Source organism: Telmatherina bonti (assembly GCF_933228915.1).
Source record: "Telmatherina bonti genome assembly, chromosome: 20".
Taxonomy (NCBI): Eukaryota; Metazoa; Chordata; class Actinopteri; order Atheriniformes; family Telmatherinidae; genus Telmatherina; species Telmatherina bonti.
In genome coordinates this window covers 29,425,683-29,449,916 of record NC_136618.1, presented here as the reverse complement: position 1 = coordinate 29,449,916, position 24,234 = coordinate 29,425,683, and the positions used below count along the sequence as shown (strand labels likewise).

Sequence of the window (24,234 nt, the reverse complement as noted above, 5' to 3'; positions counted from 1 at the left end):
ATGCACAAGTTCTTTAAAAGCCAACAGGAGTTCAGCTGCTGCAGCACACTGACCCGCTACGCTAACATTAGCACACGCTTGGGTTAGCATGGAGCCCGGCATCACTCAGCTCAGCTTGTATGCTAAATGTAGGAGTATGTCACACACGCTGCCATTAGGATGGGCGAGAGCGTCGGCTTCAAACACAGAAACAACACAAGGAGGAGGAGAAACAGGAAGACTTTGTTTAACAGTTGTTTGCACTTCTGTTTTGGTTTTTCTATGTTTTCGGCTCTTTGCATTGTGTAAAAGTTCCTGTCTGTCATATTTATGCTCTTTTTAAAGCCATTTTCATCACAGTTGGGTTTTTTTTTTCTTTTTCTCATGTTTCTGTCTTCTCATACTTAACATTTGCTGTTTTATAGTCATCTTTTTGTTCCAACCTTTGTTGTTTCTCACAGATGTGTGTCTTTGCTTTCTTTTATTTTAAGCTAAAAGAAAATATATATATTTGGGTCGGGAGTGAGGTCCTGCCTCAAGTGGAAGAGTTTAAATATCTCGGGGTCTTGTTCACACGTGAGGGGAAGGATGGAGCGTGAGATCGACAGATCGGTGCGGCGAAGGAGCTGAGCCAGAAGGCGAAGCTCTCGATTTATCAGTCGATCTACGTTCCTACCCTCACCTATGGTCATGAGCTGTGGGTCGTGACCGAAAGAAGGAGATCTCATATACAGGCGGCTGAAATGAGTTTCCTCCGCAGGGTGGCCGGGTTCTCCCTTAGAAATAGGGTGAGGAGCTCGGTCATCCGTGAGGAGATCAGAGTAGAGCCGCTGCTCCTCCGCATTGAGAGGAACCAGTTGAGGTGGCTTGGGCATCTGGTCAGGATGCCTCCTGGACCTCCCTGGTGAGGTGTTCCAGGCACGTCCCTCTGGGAGGAGACCCCGGGGAAGACCCAGGACACGCTGGAGGGATTATATTTGTCTGCTAGCCTGGGAACACCTTGGGATCCCCCCCGCAGAGTTGGCAAATGTGGCTGGCGAGAGGGAAGTCTGGGCTTCCCTGCTTAGGCGACCCGACCCCGGATAAGCGGCAGAAGATGAAGATGAGGATATTTTGGTGCAGCACATTAAGAAAGCGTTCCTCTCCATGTCATGATTTAGAAGGAAGTTGTTGAGTTTATACTACAGTTCTTCAGCTGGGCCTCATCTTAACTCTTGGCCTGTGTCAGGATGGATGATTAATGGAGACTTTCATTTTTTAGAGCAGGGGTGCCAAAAGTCAGTCCTCAGTCGGTCCTGCGGGTTTTCCATGTTTCCCTGCTTCAACACACATGGCTTCCATTAGATGGATCCAGCAGCCAATGAAGTTCTTCACAATGACTGATTCATCTGAGTCAGGTGAGTTGGAGCAGGGATACATGGAAAATCTGCAGGACTGTGGTTCTCAAGGACCAGAGCTGAGCACCCCTTGTTTAGAGAAAAAAAATGGGTTCCACAGAGAAGAAAAGAAACATTTAGCTCAAGTTTCTCAAACTCAGGTCCTTGGGGGGCCACTGTCCTCCAGGTTTTAGATGTATCCCTGCTCCAACACACTTAATCCGACAGCTTGTTGACCAGTTCTGCACAATGACTGGTGTTGGACTGGTGGTGAAGCAGAGAAACAGGACATTGGCCCTTGAGGACTGGAGTCTGGACTATCTGGAACACAGAAAACTAGCAAAGCATCTCATTTGTAGCTTGTAGTTCTGTTGACCAGCCAGATCCAAGTTTGTGAAGTCAACTTCCCTCTTAGAGGTTACAAAAACCTACTAAAACTCCTCTGAGCTTTGCTTCTGTGGTTTGATCTCTTAAGCTTCTCCCTCTGCCAACCTCAGCGAGTCCACAGTTTACCTCACACGGCTTTACATCGTGGATGTGTGTTTGCATTTGCTGCCTATAAATGATGAGTGTGTTTATGATGGTGTGTGTTCTCTGGCAGCAGCTGCTGTCCTGCTTCTTGTCCCAGACTGTGGACATCTTCATTGTGACTCTGGCTACATGACACGCATGGTTGTGTCTATTACGTTCGCCTGCACGTGTGTGTGTGTGTTCATGTGTGTGAGGTAAATAATGAAAAGGTGGGGTTCTGAGTTCCACACACAGCGAGACTATTTAGTTTGTGTGGGTTGCATGAAGTCAGCACACACACACACAGATGTTCCTCTTATAGGAGCTCATTAGCTCTGTGGTGTGCTGATTAGCTACTCAACAATCACACTGTTATTATTACCGACATCAGGAGAGACTCCTGCGCGCTTTATCAGTTACACAAACTGCTTTATCTGTGTAGTTGTGGCTGTGTCACACTGTAAAAGACTCAGAATTAACTGTGAACAACAAGCAAGACGAAGAGGAGGAAGATGAAGATGAAGTCCTGTGTGCTTCAGTCTAGTTCTGTCAGTGAAGCTGCTTTTACTGGAAAGCAGCAGCGTTCAGCATTCATTACGGACAAGAACGTCTGAAATCCATCTAGTAATGAGAGAAAACTCCAGCTGATCCCAGGCTGGGAAACGTATTCCTGCAGCGAGTCCTGGTCTGGTTCGAGGTTTCGGTCCAGCAGGCTGTGATCAGTGAACAGAGACGTTCATGTTTAGCCTGAACAACATCACCTTAGCATTTAATACTTTTATGTGATATGAGGAGAACAAAGTCTCTGTTAGTCCAACTAAAGCTGGACTAAGATCCTGTCGTCTCCACCCAAACCAGTCCAGGCAGATGGCTGCCCTCCCTGGGCCAGGTTCTGCCGGAGGTTTTCTTCCTGGTAAAGGGGAGATTTTTCCTTCCCATTGTTGCCGCATGCATGCTCAGGATGGGGGATTGGATCGAAGTCATGACTCGATGCAATCAGTTGGTTTCTATTATAGGATATGAATAAATTGGCTTGAAATGATGTGTATGTTGATTTGTGTATGTAAAGTGCCCTGTGACAACATTGTTGTGAAGTGGCGCTATACAAATAAAGTTGAATTGAATTGAATTAAGAAAGCATGTAAATGTGGTCGTTGAAATGAAATCCTATTTCATATTATATATATATATATATATATATATATATATATATATATATATATATATATATATATATATATATATATATATATATATATATATACATATATATATATATATATATATATATATATATATATACATATATATATATATATATATATATATATATATATATATATACGAGGGTTTGACTTGATTAAAAAAATAAATAATTACTGTTTCTGTCTGTTTTCTCACACATCCAGACCACTGAATGTCTCTTTTCTACATTCAATAAATCATACTATACTATGGGTAATATGATTCATTGGGCAACTCATAAAAGCTACATAAGTCCGCGTCCTTACACTTCCGGTGTTACACCTATTCCAGTCCGTACTGAACACAATAACATAAGCGGACCGCTCTGCTACAATTTGGATAAACAACCGTTCCTACTGTTACAATTACAACTTCTGAAATGAACAAATCTTAGTTTTGATAAAGTAACAATATTTGTCCCACAAAGTAACATTATTTGATTTAAATGGATTTTAGTCAACGATTCAATCAAATAATAGACACACAGACATTATAGAAGTAAATTCAGGATCCAGTTGTGTCTGGAAAAATGGATTTAATTGCATTTCAGTTAAAACAGCTGATAAAGAAATAAAAAATATCCCTGGACAAAATGAGCAGATCTAAAGTTAAAGTGTCATTGTTAGCATTAACTATCAGCTCTGACCACTCTATGGTTAAAAGTCTGCAACATGTTATAGTACGTTTAAGTTTTATACGTTTTCATTACGCTTCATTAATAATATCTGAAGGCAAGTTGGGATGTGTCATTTTCAGTCTGGTCATTGACTGGGGGTTGCTGCTGTTGTGTAAGGACTAAGGCCATGTCCACACGTAGCAAGGTTTTTGTCAATCCAAATATCTTCTCTCCTCCAGCCAGTAAAAAAAAAAAGTTAGACCACATGATCTTGTTTTCTAAAAACAAACCACCTACTTGCATTATCGCGTTGTTAAGCACATTCATAAGCAGCAGCACCCCTAATGCTACCCAATCAGAATAACGTTCCATCATACGATGTCACTTCCACAAAACACGGCATGTCTCTAACATGATGTGGTCATGTGGTGGAAAATAACTGTCCTTAATCTCGTCCTTTATGTTCGGTCGTCTATGTGGAGCGGTGTGACGACACAGTAAAAACAAACACACAGAAAGCACCTGAACGACGGAAAATGCTAACACAGTTTCAGGGACGTCCATGCTGTTAAAAATAAAGGTCACACACGTGACGTCATGGTAGTTTTTGTCGCAGAGACGGTGTCGTTTATATATGTCCAGATGTAGACGTGCAAACGGAGAATTCGCAGATCTTCACTGGGGACAGAGGTGTTTTACAGAATAGTTTTTGATGCATAAATCTGTGTTTTTGTGTAGACGACAGGCCAAATCTAGAAAAATATCTTCATTTTGTGAGATACCTGCTACGTGTGGACAAGCTCAGAGACTGTTTCGTGTTACAACCGCACATAAACATTAAAACATTAGAAAATATGAGGCATAATTCAAAGTTAAGACTAGTAAGAAAAAGGAAATGCTATTTGATAAAAAAAACTACCAATCACAACTAATTCCAGCTTAAAGCAAACCTGCAGATTTGGACTGAAAATAATAACTTGGGATGAAAACTGGTGAAGAGCATCTGAGGACAGGAGGGTCTTTACCGGGATGTTTCAGCTGATCTGAGGCTTTCTGGGAGTTTCTGCAGACATGTGGAGCATAGAAGCTGAATGCAGCTTCTCCATGTCTCATTCTGACTCTGAGAACTGATAAAATACCAGATCCGGATGACCTGAGGGGTCTGATACGTTCATACTGGGTCAAGAGGTCTCTGATGTGGTCTTAAACCATTACAGGCTTTATAGACCAGCAACAGAACTTTAAAGCCTATCCTCTGGCAGACAGGGAACCGATGTAAAAACCTCAAAACTAGACCGATGTGGTCCACTTTCTTGGTTTTTGTGAGGACTCTTGGAGCTGCAGGTGTCTAAGACCCATAAAGACCCTGTTACAGTCATGAAGCCGACTAAAGATGAAAACCTGGACTAGTTCTGCAGGTCCTGCCGAGACATCACATCGTTTACTTTCATCTATTCTCATGGTGACAGCAGGCGGACTTTGTGATTCCCTCAATGTGATTTTCCAAACTGAGGTCTGAGTCTGAGGTATGGATGGAAACCATAAGTGCCATAAGTGAACCTTGCACCACAGTTTTCTCCCTATAGCTATAAACTATCAGGACTTGTGTGAAACCAAAGCATCCTCTACCAGCACACACATACGCATTCAAGCCTTTAAATCTTCATCTAGTTAGTTCTGAATCATGAAAATAAAGAGACCCAATTTGGTTTTCTTCTTTTCTTTTCATTTTGAGATGACAACAGTTTTAAAAACTTGTTAATAAATGAATTCATAAAGAAGGGAAAATTGTGCCAAAATAAATTTCACCTTTAAGCACATCAACTTTCAGCCGGCCTGGAAATAATTCTTTGAAGGTTTCACATACATAAAGCGTTTAAGCAATTCAACTCAGCTTTATTTGTATAACGCCATTTCACAACAATGTTGTCACAGGACACTTTACATACACGAATCAACATACACATCATTTCAAGCCAATTCATACATATCCTATAATAGAAACCAACTGATTGCATCGAGTCATGACTTCGAAGCAGCATCCTACATAAGTCTAAACACACTTCAGAGGTGAAATATCAGCTGCAGGTGATACTGAATAGGAAGCACCTCTGAAAACACAGAACTTGTGACATTAACCAGAACAAACAATCTGAATCCACTAAAGCTGCTGAAAGAAATGCAGAAATAAAACTGCAACAATATTATGCAAATTAACATCTGCAAACATCAGCAGCACAGAAAGAGCTTTAAACTCCCCCTCATGCCCCACAAATCCACGAAAACACTGTAAACAAAAAGAAAAAGTTGACTTGAGGGTGTGTTTGAGGACGAGGTCCAGAACTGTGGTGGATCTCAGATCCAGTTCAGCTGGGTGTGTTTATGCGAACGTGTGTTTTTCTGCAGAGTTTCTGACTCTCCAACAGAGGGATGATGAAGTACTGTGTATGGGTACACGCATGTGTGTGTGTGTATGCCGCCGGCTCACAAACATTGGATGTCGACATCAGCACTCACTAATAACAGTAAGATCAGCAGAGAGGGGATGACACGGACTCTGTGTGTGTGTTTGTGAGACACGTTATATTTTTGTCACAACCAGGCAGATGTAATGAGTAAGCACCAGGACACACACTGCACACACACACACACACACACACACACACACACACACCATCACTGGTGGCTTCAGGCAGGACGGAGCCGCTCCAGTCCAAGCCGATCTCATTATAATAAGCTGTTTATTTAAGACCACAGTAAAAGTGTTTTGTTCTGATTTAAGACTATTTTGACTGAAAATATTGAAACAAACTTGCTTCATTCAGGAATTTATTAGTTTAGTCATTCATGTGCTGAAGTCTTCCTCTGCACTGCCTCAGTGCCCCTGAGCAAGGACAGTGCTGTGCTGACTAGATGAGATAAGTTACAGCCGAGGACTGTTTGTGTGTAAGGATACGGTGTGTCATGGATACAGCGAGGACACACACTCCTCATTACTGCAAGCGTTACTGCTAACGCATCCAGAAACAGCTTGATGAAGTTAACTTTGTTAGTTGAGAGCTCAGATCTTGACATACAAGCTGTTGGTCACCCTATACATCGCAGGGAATCAAAGTGCACCTAAATCTCCTCATCCTCACTGCCGATGCTGAGGTCTACATTCAGACTGTTGTCTTAGATCACTCGTTAGTAACTGAGTGGAAAGTTCTGGCAGCTTGAAATGATCCATCAATAGTCAACGGAGAATTTCTTCCTAAAGCTGATTGCTAAGGACTTTTGGTCGACATTTAAAAATCACTTAGGAAAGAGATTAAGTACAAAGTCTAGGGAGGAAGAGCGTTGCACGGATGTGTATAAGAGACTTCTAAAGAGGAGGCTTGAACTCGTGTCCATGTGTGTTTCCATGTAGCAGTAAAGTGGTTTATACTGGTGACAAAGACACTAATGAATTATTACTTTCGCCAATGTTTCTGCCCACGTTTATCTGTCTGTTAACAACTTTACACAAAAACTACTGCTCAGATTTTATGTTTTTTTTCTTTCTGAGAATGGGTCTTGTTTGGTCTGACTTAGACTCCATTAATGTTGGGAGTGATCCAGATCAGCATCTGGATCCAGGAATGATTTGAAGGATTCTTTCTTACTGCGAGATGGGACCATTTCAGTAAATATGCATAGAACTCCACAATAAATGGTGAAAAATACAGAAGTTCCCAACAGGTGGATTTTGCATCTTACTTACATCAAGGTCATTCTGTCACTATATGTATGGGAACTATTTAATTAAGAAATTACTATCCTTTTCATATCTACTGGCAATTAAAACAAGATAAGGCATCATTTCTGTAAAAAACAAGAAAAAAAAACACTTATCTTTTTCAGTTTTACTCAAGTAAAACACTTTCCTCAAACTGCTTTTTTTTTCTCTATAATAAAGGTATGTGCACATTTGCAGCATTTGTCACAAAGTTTCTTACCAAGAGCCAGCATGTAACAAGATGGAAACAAGAATTTAGCAAATTTGCGTGGCTGTTCATTTCTCTGCATATGACAGGTTACCTGAAAAGCAAAAACAGTGTTTAGACCTGTCTGAAATATCTGGTTTTTCCCCTAACAAAATTGTTCGTCATCTTAGACAAGGTGGCTATCTACAAGAGACGTCTCATTATTTATCAACTAAATGGCATTAATGGAGCAGGTATTGTGAACCCAGAACAACTCAGGCCACCTAAACAAGAATAACGGATGTAAGGCACAGCAACCAGCTGCTTTAACAGAACCAGTCCTCATTGTGCAGTTCCACTAACAGAGACATTGCAGGTTCGGCACATTAAGGAGAGCTTGTGTACTTAGTGCACAGCATGGAGCTATAGATAAAAGCTTTCACAAAGTGTTTGCATTGTTTAGATCATCTGGTGACCTGTTGACAGTGTACCCTGCTGATTCCTGGGAAAGACTCCAGCTTCCCCGTGGCCCTGAACTGGACTGAATCAAAGATAAATAAATGTTTAGACTTCACACATAAAGAACTACTGAAACCCAGAGAGGAAAGTAAACAGCAAGCAGTGAAATATTAGCTGATGTCGATTCTGTAACTTAAAATAAGCATGAAATTACGTCTACCTTTCAGATCTGTTGGCAAACAAAACAGAAAACGACGTCACTGATGTAATATAACCAGACAAGAAGGAGACTCTAAAGTCAATGACAATAAAAACTGATAGAAAACACTTTGAGGAAAAGTCACATTGTGATGAGATGGAAACCAGAATTTTGCCAGGTGATCATTTGTGCCCAACTCAGGTTACCTGAGAGGTAGAAACAGTGTTTACACCATTTGAAGGTGTTTCCACTTTGATGCACCGAAAATCAGAAAAAGATGCTTTGTGCACAACCTTTTCCCTAAAATACCAGAGAACCTCAGTAAACATACTGGTCAGCCTGGATGAGGTTGACATCTCAAGGCCCATTTATGCTCCACAGAGTATAAAGCACTCAGATGAACTTTGGTCTTGCCATCTCATGCATTGTATTCTCACACAATTTGGTTCATTTTCAGGGGGCTTAGCTTTTGGCCACCTGACGCAGACAACAGGGCGATAGCGCCAGGAATGTCGGGGGCAGGGTTGTGTAATATATCTCACACACAACCAGCAAAAGGAACGAACCAGAAAACAGGAGGAACAGGAAGGAGACCACTCAGAAACGGCAAATTAAAGCAACTGAAGAAGTTGAGGAGAAAAGCAAATAAAACTCTTTGTAGAAGTGCGTTACCTACGGTGGCCCTGAAGTGTCACAGAAAAACAAAAGCCACAGCACAACACATTAGGCCACAACACAACACAGCTATACACAACACAACACAATAAGCCGCAACACAACACAGTTAAACACAACACAACACATTCAGCCACAACACAACACAGTTAAACACAACACAACACAACACAGTTAAACACAACACAACACAACACAGTTAAACACAACACAACACAGTTAAACACAACACAACACAATTATCCACAACACAATAATAAGTCGCAACACAACACAGTTAAACACAACACAACACAGTTAAACACAACACAACACAGTTAAACACAACACAACACAACACAGTTAAACACAACACAACACAGTTAAACACAACACAACACAGTTAAACACAACACAACACAACACAGTTAAACACAACACAACACAGTTAAACACAACACAACACATTCAGCCACAACACAACACAGTTAAACACAACACAACACAACACAGTTAAACACAACACAACACAACACAGTTAAACACAACACAACACAGTTAAACACAACACAACACAATTATCCACAACACAATAATAAGTCGCAACACAACACAGTTAAACACAACACAACACAGTTAAACACAACACAACACAGTTAAACACAACACAACACAGTTAAACACAACACAACACAGTTAAACACAACACAACACAATTAAGCCACAACACAACACAACACATTCAACAACAACACAACACATTCAGCCACAACACAACACATTCAACAACAACACAACACATTCAGCCACAACACAACACAGTTAAACACAACACAACACAACACAGTTAAACACAACACAACACAGTTAAACACAACACAACACAGTTAAACACAACACAACACAGTTAAACACAACACAACACAACACAGTTAAACACAACACAACACATTCAGCCACAACACAACACAGTTAAACACAACACAACACATTCAGCCACAACACAACACAGTTAAACACAACACAATAAGCTACAATGGAAGTCATACTGCTTTTTATTTATGTTTTTCTCAGGACCACTGCAATGGAATTGACATCATCTGAAGTGAGCAGCAACATACGTAACGTCACAGGAAGTCAGCTATTTTCAGTCCTTACAGAGGATAAACGGGAGATCGTTTGAAAAAGTCCGAGAAGTAAATAAAACACTGATAGTAGAAAAAAAAAAAGAACAACAGTAAACTAGGAACTCAGCGCTGCCCACTAGTGGATGAACTGACTTAACAACTATGGCAATGTAAACAAACGAGCCGTCTCATAATTTACATATTTCCAGAATGGTTCCCTGGAGCAACTGCATTAAAAAACAGCATGAATGGAGCAGGTAATGTGAAGCCAGAACAACCCCGACCACCTAAACATGAATGTGGGATGTGAGGCTGTTTTAACACAACCAGACCTCATTGTGCAAGACATTGCAGGTTCGGCACATTAAGGAGAGCTTGTGTGCTTACTGCTCAGCATGGAGCTATAGATAAAAGCCTTCACAAATTGTATGCACGGTTTATGTTTTTGCACATATAGAAATATTGAAACCCAGAGAGGAAAGCAAACAACAGTAAGCAGTGAAAGCATTAGCTGACATTGATTCTGTCAGCACAGTGTCCTGACATGATCCTCTACAAACTAGCTTATATAACACACACACACACACACACTTGCAAAGAGACACACAGTGAGGCTCTTCCCTCTGCCAGAAAGGCTAGTTAAATGCTATGTAAACATCTGTGAGGATTAGAGCATTTATCCTGTAAGAAACTTCAAACTGCTGAGGAATCCTAGAGACACGACTCAGCTATTTTCCGACACCTCCAAACTGAATCACAGAAGAAGTTTAGACTGTTTGCGAAGCAAAATTGTCCGGCTACATCAAACTGGAGGCAAAAGCAATATTAGAGGGCTATTACAGAATCTGTTGTCAGCATGATGTCCCTCTGGGTGTTTGTGGACTCCGTCTGGACACTAATAAACAGTAAACCAGGTGAAAGCTCAGGACATGGTGCAGGAATCTAATTAAGGTCTTTTAACCCAGTTATTTTTTAAAATACCTAAAAAGAAAAGCTCAAACGTTTGTTGACTGTACTGCATTTTCTTGCATCCATATGCCTTATTTAACTCTGTATTTTGGATTTTTTTTTTTTCAATTTGTCTAAAAATGAAAGATTTTATATTTTATAGCATTTACACATCTGCATCACAACTAAGACTAAGACTGTCCACTACAGATGAACAGAGAGGACGAACATATTGCCACTCCTTGCTATAAGGACAGTAGCTAAAGAAAAACAACATCCATCTCTCTGCAATGTATCCGGATTTAATGCCTCCATTTCTTTCTGTTTTGCTTCCAAGCAGCCAAATTCTCTTCTAATCTTTTAAAGTGGTCTTCAGCAACAGTTTTCTAAGCTTTCTAAAGTTCTGAAAAGTTTTTCTGTTTGCTAATTTTTCACCCCTTTTGACTCAAGTTTAGGAATCTATCCCAGTTAGATACAGTTTCAGGTAAAAGAAAAAAACAGATATTCGCTTCCCATCGCAAACGAGATGTCACATTTCAAGGGGTTTTCCAGGAATAAAATTTTCAGGTTTTCAGATAGCAGACAGACATAATTTTTTAGCATTTATTGCTTCAGTTTCAGCAGTAGCTAATGTGTTAGCCTGACGTGGGTTACATTTAATGTAATGCTGGCCAGAGGTTGTATAAATATATGCAAAGCCAGCCTGGATGAGCATCACACCATGTGGGGGCCACATGTAGAGGTCTTGTGGCTGAGATATGGCAGCCATAACTCATCATAAATCAAATGTTGAATGAAAAAATCTGCAGATGTGAGCCATGTTTGGGCCAAACAGTTTTTGTTATCTGGGAAGGATCCTTGAAAGTGCAGTTGTCTACTAGTCAACTGGTCAGGTGGTGGATCGATTTCATGCTTCCCCTCTAGTTACCTATCTAGTTACATCTAGTTATCTAGTTAAATTTGGTTACCATCTAACTTACCATCTAGTTACCATCTAATTAGCAATTTAGTTACTATCTAACTAACCATCTAGTTACTATTTAACATCTAGTTACCATCTAACTAACAAATTAGTTAACATCTAACTAACCATCTAGTTACCATTTAACTTATCATCTAGTTCCCATCTAACTGTCCATTTAGTTACCATCTAACTTACCAACTAGTTACTATCTAACTTACCATAGAGTTACCATATAACTAATCATTTAGTTACTATCTACCTTACCAAGGTGATTGTAAATATGTAAAAAAAAAACAATATGTGTAAGTTGTGGCCAGAAGGGTTACGTGTGAAAATGAAATTGTTTTCCGTTGGGGTGGTCAGGATTTTTCTGCCTTTTCAATGTTTTGAGGACAAAAGTGAGTTGGATTTGGGAGTTACATCGTGAGATGAAGGACAGCTTTATTGTGTTTTAATTTAAGAGATGACTTTATAATGATAAAAGGTGGGTGCTTCTGAAGCAGTTTTATTTGTACATCTAATAAAAAAAATATTGTCTCAGCCACTCCAGCAGTGTCCCACGTTTGGGCTCCAGTCCTTCTGACTGAACGTCACTGCTGTAGGCTTGTCCAAGGCCACTGTTTCTACTTTTAAGCTTCATTAGCATGCTGTTTCCCTCATGCTGCCTGCAGCCAAAGCTGAGCACACCTGACATAGGCGGATAGGTGTGTGTGGTTGTATGTGTGTATACAGGTGTGATCAGCATGGTGATTTTGGCTGAGGGCCTTTCACACCTCAGGTGAAACAATTACCATACTGCATCAACCTATCAGTTCCCGTCAGCTCGTCGGAAACATCTGCAGGGTCAAACACTGGAGTTAGTCAGGGTGCTTTAAAGCTATCCGACCCATTTCTGTCAGCTCCAATACTGAAACCCACTTTAGCCCACCACAGTCAAAGACAGCACACACTCTCTTTATTTTCCTTGTTTAGAAAAGAAAACCAATGGTTGATTTTTCCTCTCTGAATATTTTTGTCTCTAGAAGAAAACCAGCTTTGAGGTGGTTTCACATGTCCACAGGTGGTTTCCAAACTCATCTTCTTCTTTTTACACTTATGCTAAATGTCTTCAGCTCGCCGTTTGTTTGTTGGGGCCTGAACATACTTGGTAAACAGCTACTTAAGAAAGTTCTCTGCTTTGCTTTTCCAAGAACGGTCACAGGGACGCTTCATTGGCTTAAAACAAAGGTGTAGACCAACAATGATGGATACAAAAGTCTGGATGGTTTTTAAATGAGAAAGCTGCTTTGAACAACTCTTATCAGCTTCCACCAACTATTTGTCTCAAACAAATGGCTGATAATCTGTTCGCAAGTCAAAATAACTATTCTGTAAAACATTTAGTTACTAATGGGATATACATATATATATATATATATATATATATATATATATATATATATATATATATATATATATATATATATATATATATATATGTATATATATTCTGAGGCTTTGTTTAAAGCAGAGGTGTCCAGCTCCGGGCCTCGAGGGCCAGAATCCTGCAGGTTTTCTATGTATCCCTGCTCAGACACACCTGATTCAAATTAATTAGTAGTAGAGCTTAATCAGTTGTGCATGTCATTGGCTGTTTGATCCATTTAGTGGAAGCTAGATGTGTTGGAACAGGAATACATGGGAAACCGAGGACAGCGGCCCTCGAGGACCGACTTTGGACACCCCTGGTTTAAAGACACCTTATGTAACTTTGACCTAAAAACTCAGAGTTCTGGACTTGTTTGATGGCACAGTGTTGTGTCATCATGTATTGTCGGAGCCATCTCTGCCCAGCAGCTTCCCAAGGCTGAGAAACCATACAACACAACTCTACATCAGAGATGTGTGGCATTCAGTTGAGTATTGCTTCACACGCTGGCAAATGGATGCAAACACACCGGATTCCTTATACACACACTGTAAATGGTTCAGCTAAGAAATGCAAAAAGACGTTATTGGAAGAGGAGAGGAAAAGAAAAGCTGTCTTTTGCTGCATGGAGAGAGCTCACAGTACAGGTAGATAGAAAGATGGATGCTGAATTAGCAAAAGACAGAGGGAACCTCACTGGGAAATTTGCCAAAGTTCTTTCATATGTCTTTTTAAATGCTAGCCAAATTGTGACGGTTTTCTATTCAAATTATTCAAAGATGGAAACAGAATAAAAACTACATAACATTGTAAATCTTCCAATTTAAATGAGCAATTTTGTTGTGTCAGTATAATGTCCAGATGCTACACGCATAAAGAACTCCCTCGGTAATTTTATTGACTTCCAGCCTTTACTGCTGTCCTACAGAAGCAATGTCCCCTATCAGCACCAGAAGAAACACTCTACTCATATTAACATTTTTACATGAAAGCAATTAGTCCTAAATGTTTCTTTAACAAGATAGAAAATCATCATAAAGGCTTATTTATGCTCCTGTTGTCAGAGCCAGTGAATGTATCCAAACACCAAACACCAGAAACTGTAGGGGCGTCGCTGCACAGCATAGCTCACTGCAACCGGCTAAATGGACAGTGAAGAAGATGGATAGACTGTCATGTAATGCCTGCACTGACCACCATCGTCTACCGTGTTGCTTCTTTTTACAGCTCTTTCTGAGAATGTGTCATGATTAAGTTTGCCAAGGAGGTCATGCTTTTACCAGCATTTATCTGTTTGTTTGTTTGCTTGTATGTTTGTGTTCAAGATAACTCAAACCATTATGGACGGATTTTCATGATTTTTCCAGAAGTTGTTAGAAATGTGAAAAGGAAGATTTAATGTAATTTTGGTGGTGATCCGGATTACTGTTTGGATCCAGGAATTTGTTAAAGGATTCTTTAACATTGTTAAAGTTTTGTGTTTTCCAAGTGCTTTTTCTAGTTTCCACTGAAGTCATCATGTTTTTTTTATTGGCAGAAGCTGTTTTCAGAATGTCCTTCCCTGTTGGCCCCATCGTGGACTGGTGATCCATCCAGGGTGTACCCCGCCTCCTGCCCCAGTGATTGCTGGGATAGATTCCATCTTCCCCATGATCTTTAATTAGACTAAGCAGTATGCAAAGTGAATAAATAAATTCAGAACTTGGAGGTAAACTCTGAACTCTGCACTGCTCTCCATAGTGGATGTATTGCTTAACAACAATGACAACATAAAAGACTCACGGGAGTATGTGGGCACTGAGGTTTACCAAAATTTGAAACAGACATACCTGATTATGTACATAATGGGAGCATAAAGGAGTCTTAAAGAGGATGGAGAGCGACAGGCTGGTGGCTATTCATGTTTGGCTCCAGGATAACTCTTTGTTACTTGTTATATTCAGTCAACTACACAAAAACACCTGACTAAAGCACACCCATCCCCTCCTGTCTGGGTTTACAATGTCAAATGATGAGAGTTAAAAAATAATTATATTTTGGGCTATGATACATTATTTCTGCATTTACCACTGTCATCTTTTTTTTTTAATTCCATTTTGACACGGCACACAGTTTTCCTGACAACCACTAGAGGTCTCATATTCATTCATTCATTTTCCGAACCGCTTATTCCAATTCAGGGTCGCGGGGAAGCTGGAGCCTATCCCAGCTGGCTTTGGGCGACAGGCAGGGTACACCCTGGACAGCTCGCCAGTCCATCGCAGAGGTCTCATATTCTTTAGTGTAATGGTACATTGATACTGTCTTCATGTACAACCAAGGGTTCTTTTTTTTAGAAAACTCTTTTATTAAAAATAGAAATCTTGCAAATAGGGCTGACTCATTCTGTTGTGAGTGCGCTGACAAGAAAAACCAGTATTATCTTTGTAAATCTGACACAAATAATTTTTGTTTCATTTCCTGTCTTTTATCACTGTGCAAAATCATGGACAAAATTCTTGGCTCAAATATTAAGTAAGCTTTAATTGTAAGGAGGTCCTATGTTTTGGTATATAAAGGCTTGTTTTTCAATTTGATCGATTGCTTATTATTGTTATGATGTAAATGCATTTAAATTAATTCTGATTGATTGATTTCTGAGATTTCCTGAAGATTTCATTAAAATACATCCATAACTTTGAATTATGTTGTTAACAGACAGACAAACCAGCCATCCATTTTCTTAACCCTTAAGGGTCATGGGGAAGCTGGAACTTATCCTATCAATCATTGGGTGAGAGGCAGGTACACCCTGGACAGGTCGTCAGTCCATCGCAGACAACAGACAAACCAATGGCAGTGAATACATGACCTCCACCTTGGCAGAGGTTACAAGGCACTGCACATAACAGAATACTAAAAACTATTATTCAAATGTATAAAACATAGACAAAAACATCTGACACATTTAAAATGACATAGGAACAATTCAAATCCAGCAGAATAAGACCAGTTAAACCAAATACCACTGGTGGGTTTTAAAAATGCATTTGAGGCAAATTTTAAAAATGGAAAATGAAAGCGCATCTTTATTTGTTTTTCATCTGACTTGATACCAACATAAAGAATCCAAACTTGCATTCCAAATTGAAGGCACAGACTCAAAACTACTACAGTTAAAGAGAAAAGATGTGTGAATCCAGAAAGCAACCCACTCCTTCCCCACTAATCCACACCAACACCATCCACCCACCCACCCATTCATCCATCTTTCCTACCAGGTTTCCGATGCTGAGCATGACATTGAACTGCGGTGTCATGGGGTAGTGCTCCATGGCCATGAAGAGTGTGTTCAGAACAATGCAGACTGTGATGGCCAGGTCCAGAAAAGGGTCCATCACCATGATCTTCACCAACTCCTTCACCCTCAGCCAGCAGGGGGAGCATTCCCACACCAGGAACCGGTGGGCGAAGACATACCAGCAGGGGTGGCATTTCTTATGGGTCTCCTCCAGTTCTGCTGGCAAAATAAGACAGATGGATGAGTTTAGAGCCATAATCAGGAGGGCTGAGCAGTTTTTTGTTCAGTGGATGAGGTAAATTATTAATTACTTAATGACTTGTATTAATGACTTGTAATGTTTCATCTTAACCATCCTGAGCAGTGGTTCTCTAACTGGGGGTTGGGGTCCCTATGGAGGGTCACGAGATAATTTCAGGGGGTCAACAGATTATTATGAAAATTATATAGCCTACAAAAAAAAAAAAAAAAGAAAATTTACATGAAATGTAAGAATGAAACTATTAATGTATTAATAAATTTGTGAAAAAAAACTTTAAAAAAAATATTTAGAGACATTTACACAAAGACAACAAACATAGTACACATGCAAGATTAAAAATCAGAATCATGTCATGTAGATGTTTGCAACAGAAATGAACCAAATCCAGCAAAAACCATTTTATTGTCCAATTCTGACAGTTTACCAGTCTAACATTTAAAGGATGGCTGCAACATGACCATTTAATATTTCATACAGTTAATCACCCAGTTGTCCCTTGGAGGTGTAGGGTTGACACTAAAGTACATTGTCTCTGTGGTCATGGTTCAAAGTATTTGGGAACCACAGATCTGCAGCATTTTGGCAGTGCCCATGTGGCAGCTACAGGTTAGCATCAACAGCTAAGATCATGCTCGTGTTACTGTTTAGTGACACACTCCTGCTAAGGTCAGGTTTATATGCAAAACACTTGAAGTTCAATATTGATATATATTATTAATCATGAACTCTCTGTACCATAATACCTCTACAATATAGTATTTATTCACCATGGTCTGATATATTATCAACAAATAATGAGTGTTTATATGAAATGTTTTTAAGCTTCAATGTCTTTGCTACAATAAATGTAGCCGATGTGGGTTTGTCTGTAGTTTCCATGCTGGTTTCACCTGTGTTTGCCCAGTTGGGTTTTAAGTTGGTCCGGACTGGGTTTCACCCAACTTGGTGAGTTGCATAAAACCCTTGTAGGCCTCATTTCCTAGCTGGCATGTCCATGTGGGGCCCATTAGGGTTCGGTTTGGGCTATGCAGATACTGAATGGACATGGGCTTGAACTGGGCAAATTTTACAGGTCCCACGTGGATCCAGTTACATGACCCCAAATGTGATGTCCACATGGGCTGTATAATAAAGACAGTAGGTGGTCTAGGTGGGGACAGCAAATTTAAAAAGCCCACGAGGGTTACATAAATGGGCCCCAAGTTGGACCCCAGGTGAAACCCAGTGAGAACCAACTTAAAACCCATATGGGCAAACACAGATAAGGCCACCATGGAAACTTCAGACAACCCCTTGTGTGACCCCACATAGGGATGCTGGCTCTGTAGTTACTTGACATACTGTCATAATTACTTGTCTTAAAGATGCATTACGTAACTTTATGACCTTAAAACTCCACGTTCAGGGCTTGTTCAATGACACAGTGACGTGTATCATGTGTATTTCTGGAGCCAGCAGCATTGTTGGTAACAGTTGGTGGTAACAGTTTCTCAGCGACTGAGAAACGACACAATACAACTTTTCCATCAAGTAGCAATGTGGCGTTGCTGCAGAGTTTTGCTTAAAAGGTGTCGCCACCCTTTCCCTGGTTTGTGTCTTTACCTGAACGCTCCCATCAAAATCTTTCCCAGACCTGCCCCTGCAAACTCATTTGACTCCTTAGCTTCTGCTACACTCCAAATGGACCTAAGATGAAGTAGAACTGACTGTTGGGAAGATGTGGAGCTGTACTCAGTTTAGATCAGATGTGCTCAGTCTAGTCCTCCAGATTTACCATCTTGCAACTTTTAGCTGCATCCCTTGAATAACCTGCATGCAATGCAGCTCTGCAGAGGCCTGGTAATGAAACATTCATGTGTTTCAGGTGTGTTGGAGAAGTGATGCATCGAAATGTTGTAGGGTAGTAGACGACTCCGGGACTGCTGGTTTGGGTTTTATTCTTAAGGGAAATAACACATTTTCCAAGTAAAAAACAGAAAAATATTCAAGAAAATTATTTTTAACCATATTTAGATGAATTGGGAACATTTTAAATGACAGTTTTAGAGTTTAACATGTAAAATGAAATCTCTAGTTGGGAACATGTGAAGAAAAAGTGCCGAAGAAATGTAGATGGATTACTGAGGACAGCAGTGGGATTTTATGTTTTTCTGTATGATGATCTGTTTTCTAAGATCAGGAACCACCAAGGGGACATAGAGTGACTCAGCAGACCTTCCCTACACAACCAAACACACGCACACGCATACACAGCAGAACTTGTGGGTAATAAGGGAAGCAGAACGACACATTCTCTCTCTCTTTTTCTTTCATTCATTTTCTTTGACTCTCCCTTTCATTTTTGGGTTTCTTTTTGGGACAATCTTGCACAAAAAAAGCCAGTGATCCCCCGAGGACGGTTGGAGGAACAACAAACACACAGACACACAGCTACACAATCCAGGTTCAACACATTCACTTGAAATAAAGCGGTCAAAGACTCACTTGGATGTAAAATTTGGACAAAAATGCGGTTACACAATCAGACAAAGTGAAAACGCACAACTGCTAAAACACACTGAGGGAAAGCGACAGTCACGTCCTGACTCTCAAAAGAAAACAGAAATGTGGACGTGATGTTGGAGTTGGTGCAGAAAGCAAATCAAAGCTGTGCACCGTTTTCGTCACAGGTTGCCAGTCGCGCTGAAATCAATGCTCGCTTGAAAGGAAATCAGTCTAACACCTGTTTGGTGAGATCAGCAGAGCTACATGCTACATTCCTACTTCTACTAGCACTACACATGACTCAGCTCTGTAACTGCCAGGGTTTCAACATATATTTTATTTTAACAATGTTTTATCTAAAATATTAACAAGGTAAAGTTTGACAAATTTATTGATTTATTTTGACAGTGTAGCAACCCCCAAGGCCGAACTAACCCCCAAATCAGATAAGGACTCAGGACTTTATACTTCAAAAGGAAGTCCATCCACACATCTCCAAAACAGAGCTCAATGAAAGCCCTAAAAATCAGATCCATTGTAATCCGGGTAGACAGACCTCCACTTTAAACCAGGAACCCTGCTGGTTTTATCTTGTTCCTGGTAGGAAAAATCTACAAAGACAGACTGTGGCACCCTTTTGAAGTTGGACCCTGGTAAGAGCCTGTTGTCCATCACCCCAGGAGGTCCCTTTGTAGCCACAGGACACAAAGACCAAATTCCAGAGCAGAACCTTTAAGCTCTGAGTTCTAAACTGTATAAAATACTGGATGTATCCTCAGCACACCTGGATAAATGGACTCTTCTTCCTTTCTAAATTAATCCAAGATTTTAACCGTTTTTCAGATGTGAAATCCACAGAAGTTAACAAGTTAGTTAATTTCTGTGATTCCTTGGGTGAAACTATGGCGCCATCTAGCAGACACCCTCAAACAGGTTGAGATATGCATTTCAGGCTGATTAAATACACAGTGATTAACATTATATGATGTTGCTATTAACGACTCTGACTCAAAGTAAGAACTTGTTGTGTGCAAATGATTTCTTGACCCACCAGATCCGTGGAAAGTAAAAATCATCGATGCAGGGTATTGAAATGTCTTGAAGAAATGTCTTGTACCTGTTAACAAACCTTTTCCCCTTTTGACAGCAGCAAAATTGTTTTAAGGTTAATTTTTATAAGGATCATTCATACTTCTTCTCATCTATAAATGGATTTTATAGACATGTTTTGAGGTTGGAAAAATGTTAAGTTTAATTCCCCAAGAACTTAGTATTTTGACCAAACCTTCAGACCCCATGTCCTGACCCCTGCACTCTGATTGGATAATCTAAAGTCCGCCCCAGAGCACCCGCAAATTTAACTGCGGGTCTTCCCGGAAATGCTCTCTTACCCCCTTTTTTTTCTTTTGTTTCCTCTCTTGTTTTTCTATCTTGTTTTATTTTGTTTCTCTCTTATTTTTTTCTTTTCGTTTTCATTTGATGTTTGCTTTAGTCGTGTTTATGTCCGTCTGGCGTCATGTTTGTTTTTATTAAGTAAGTAAGCTCGCTCCTGCTTAACACCAGAAAACTCATCCAATTCTGGCTGAACAATTTTTGCTTCTGACACACCATCGAAGCTGCTCTCCCGGCCCACAAAGACTGTGACCAGTAACGCACGGACGACCTGAACGTTACTGCGCCAGCTGATCCCAGGACTCTGCCGGCACCCGTGACCCGTGGATTCTAATCAGAGTTGGATCCAGCTTCAGACGTCGAACCAGGCGGTTCCAGGCGAGCTCTTGACTTCTGTGGAGGTCTCCTTTGGACAAGTATCAGGACGACCACTGAATCCTTGCCCACTGGACCCAAGGTTCGGGTTCTCGACCACCAAGGCGCTGAAGTAAGGCCGACCCATTATTCCACTGTCTCCAATCCAGCTGGTGTCTTAGCAGAAGCTGCCCTTTTTAAATCCATTCCCCCGGTATCCGCCTGATAGTCTACCCTGACATAGTTAGTTAACTTCATTAGACTTGCCATCTTTCCAACCTTCCTAGTTGTGTAAATTATGTAAGCTGCTTACATAACTTTACCTTTAATAATTTTATTTTACATTTTTGTGGTTGGCTCGGCTCGAGCTTCCATACTCTCTCTGTCGCTCGCGCTCTCACTCTCCCTCTCTCTCATCTTGGCTAATTCAGTATTTGATGTTTGCTGACGCTATTTCTGGTTTACATTATTGATTTCATTTGTGCCTGATGATTTTAACCGGTGTGGTTTTTAATAAAGTGTGTAATATTTTAAAATGTCGTGGCAGCGTGATCGATCTTTAAGGAAGTGATTTGTTCCCTCTGACGAGAACTTACAGTAAGCGTATTTTGAGACTGATGGTTATCTGTTATTAGACAAATATCATTGTCATTATTCCCTGCCTGACAGTATAACAAATTTAGGGCTGGGTGGTGCCCCGAGATCGTCCGCTTGTCTAAGGACACAGCGAATTAATAATTAAAACACCCACTGTTGCTCCGACATTGGTTCCCAGGTTAACGTTAATGATAATATGCTACAACAGCAAGACTTGTTGAACCGGTTTTTATCAGTGTTATTGTTGTGGCTAACATTACACAGCATAATGAGCTTGTTCCTTCAGTGGAGTTTCTCAAGGATCAGTTCCTCTGCATTTTTATTAATTTATTTAAGTTTCATCTTTCCAAAACACAATATTTATAAGTTTTCTTGTGTACTTTATTGTTGCTTTGCCAAAAAAACACAGCTTTTGCCTCAAATGTGATGATTTGATTGTTTGACAAAGACTAGTGATTGAAAAAACAACTTTTTAAGTTGTATCTGCCAAATAAAAGTCAAGAATCTATTTAATTTAGTTTTTTAAAAAAAAAACTAAAGTTAAAATTAAATTAAATTAAAATGAAACACATAAGTAAAATAAACCAGAGGGACGTGCCCAGAAAACCTCACCAGGGATGTCCAGGAGGCATCCTGTCCAGATGCCGGAGCCACCTCAACTGGTTCCTCTTGATGCGGAGGAGCAGCGGCTCTACTCTGATCTCCTCCCGGATGACCGAGCTCCTCACCCTATCTCTAAGGGAGAGCCCGGCCACCCTGTGGAGGAAACTCATTTCAGCCGACTTAAATAAAATAAAATAAAATCTTCCTTTATTCCATGAAAGCTTAACTAATTAGCAGTTGAACTGTTCATGATCTCTCATCCTACAGTTTTACACTTAACAATTTTTTTTTGTTGATGTTTTATTTTCTAATATTCGTATTCTACATAATCTTATGTGGTTTTGAGATTAGTTGAATATATTTTATGATTATAACCAGTGGCTGTGGTTTTTCTACAGTGTAATAATAAGGTCAGTTCAAATGAGGACTCGACAAACTAGCGTCTTGAGACTGATTTATTTCATAATATAATTATAGAATTTCTTTCCATGTATTAAAAGAGAAGGTGGCGCCCTGAGGTTTCATAATTTGATTATCTTTTAATGGGTTGACACTACAAGAGACATGGTTCAAGTTTGTCTAATAATGTGCAGCAGCTCTATTCATCCCCTAATTCCCATGTGAATTTTTGGTCATCAAAGGTATGCATGACCCTTCTTCTTCATCATTAAAGCCTTGAGGACTAGTTTTTCAGAATACATCAAATCAAATCAAATCAAATCAAACTTTATTTGTATAGCACTTTTCGTGCTTAAAAACAATACAAAGTGCTTTACATTATAAAACAATTTACATCAAAATAGATAAAACACTAACACACATACACATCCCCTTCCACCCACCCACAACCACCCTCACCCATGCCCTATTTGCCCTGTAACAGTTAAAAGAAGATGAATGAATGGCCAGGTGCATTTGCACCAGATGTGCACCAGATAAGGAAACGGTATTCTCAGGGAGCCTCTACACAAAGGGCTACCCCCAACCAAGACCACCCAGGCCATCACCATGGGGGCCACCCGGGTCTGGGCAGACAGGACCCACGCCACAACCGTAAAGCTGCAGCGCTGGATCCCGACCCACCAGACAGGGACAGCCCCCACAGCAACACCCATGCAGTCAGAGCAGGGGCAGCCCTCGGCGAAGAGGACCCCGATGAGGAGAGAGCTGGAGTGATAACTAAACAAAAATAAAATCCATTAAAATAAAATAATAAAATCTATACTATGTAAATCAATATATAAAATATATAAATAAATAAATAAAATTAACTAAAAAGAAAGATAAATATGGGTTAATATAAGAATGTTAAAACTTAGTTATAAGCTAAACTAAAAAGGTAGGTCTTGAGCTTTTTTTTAAAAACATCAACAGTCTCTGCAGCCCTGAGGCCCTCAGGCAGGCTGTTCCATAGGCGAGGCCCGTAATACTGAAATGTGGCCTCGCCATATGTTTTGGTACGAACTTTAGGAAGAACTAAAAGGCCGGTACCTGAGGACCTCAGGGTCCGCGAGGGTTCATACCTTAAAAACAGATCAGATAAATAAGAAGGCCCAAGACCATTAAGACATTTATAAACCACTAAAAGAACCTTAAAATCAATCCTGAATTGCACAGGGAGCCAATGCAGCGACTTTAAAACTGGTGTAATGTGTTCCCGCCCCCTGGTCCTTGTCAAAACTCGTGCCGCCGAGTTCTGCAGTAGTTGTAAACTAGAAATACTCTTTTTGGGAAGACCAGAGAGCAGGGCATTACAGTAGTCTAGTCTACTAGAAATAAAAGCATGCATTAGTACCTCCGTGCTGGCAAGAGAGAGAAATGGGCGGACTCTGG

At 40.2% G+C, this 24,234-nt stretch overlaps 1 protein-coding gene across 1 annotated transcript in view; it reads right to left on the bottom strand.

Annotated features, from left to right (window-relative positions):
• Positions 1-24,234, bottom strand: part of LOC306770982 (sodium channel protein type 3 subunit alpha-like) — a gene marked incomplete at both ends in the record, with an annotated part of 254,781 nt that overhangs the window by 113,464 nt on the left and 117,083 nt on the right. The window contains one exon of the mRNA XM_079260002.1: positions 16,687-16,925. Coding sequence (XP_079116128.1) covers positions 16,687-16,925 — 239 coding nt within the window. The remainder of the gene's footprint in view (positions 1-16,686; positions 16,926-24,234) is intronic.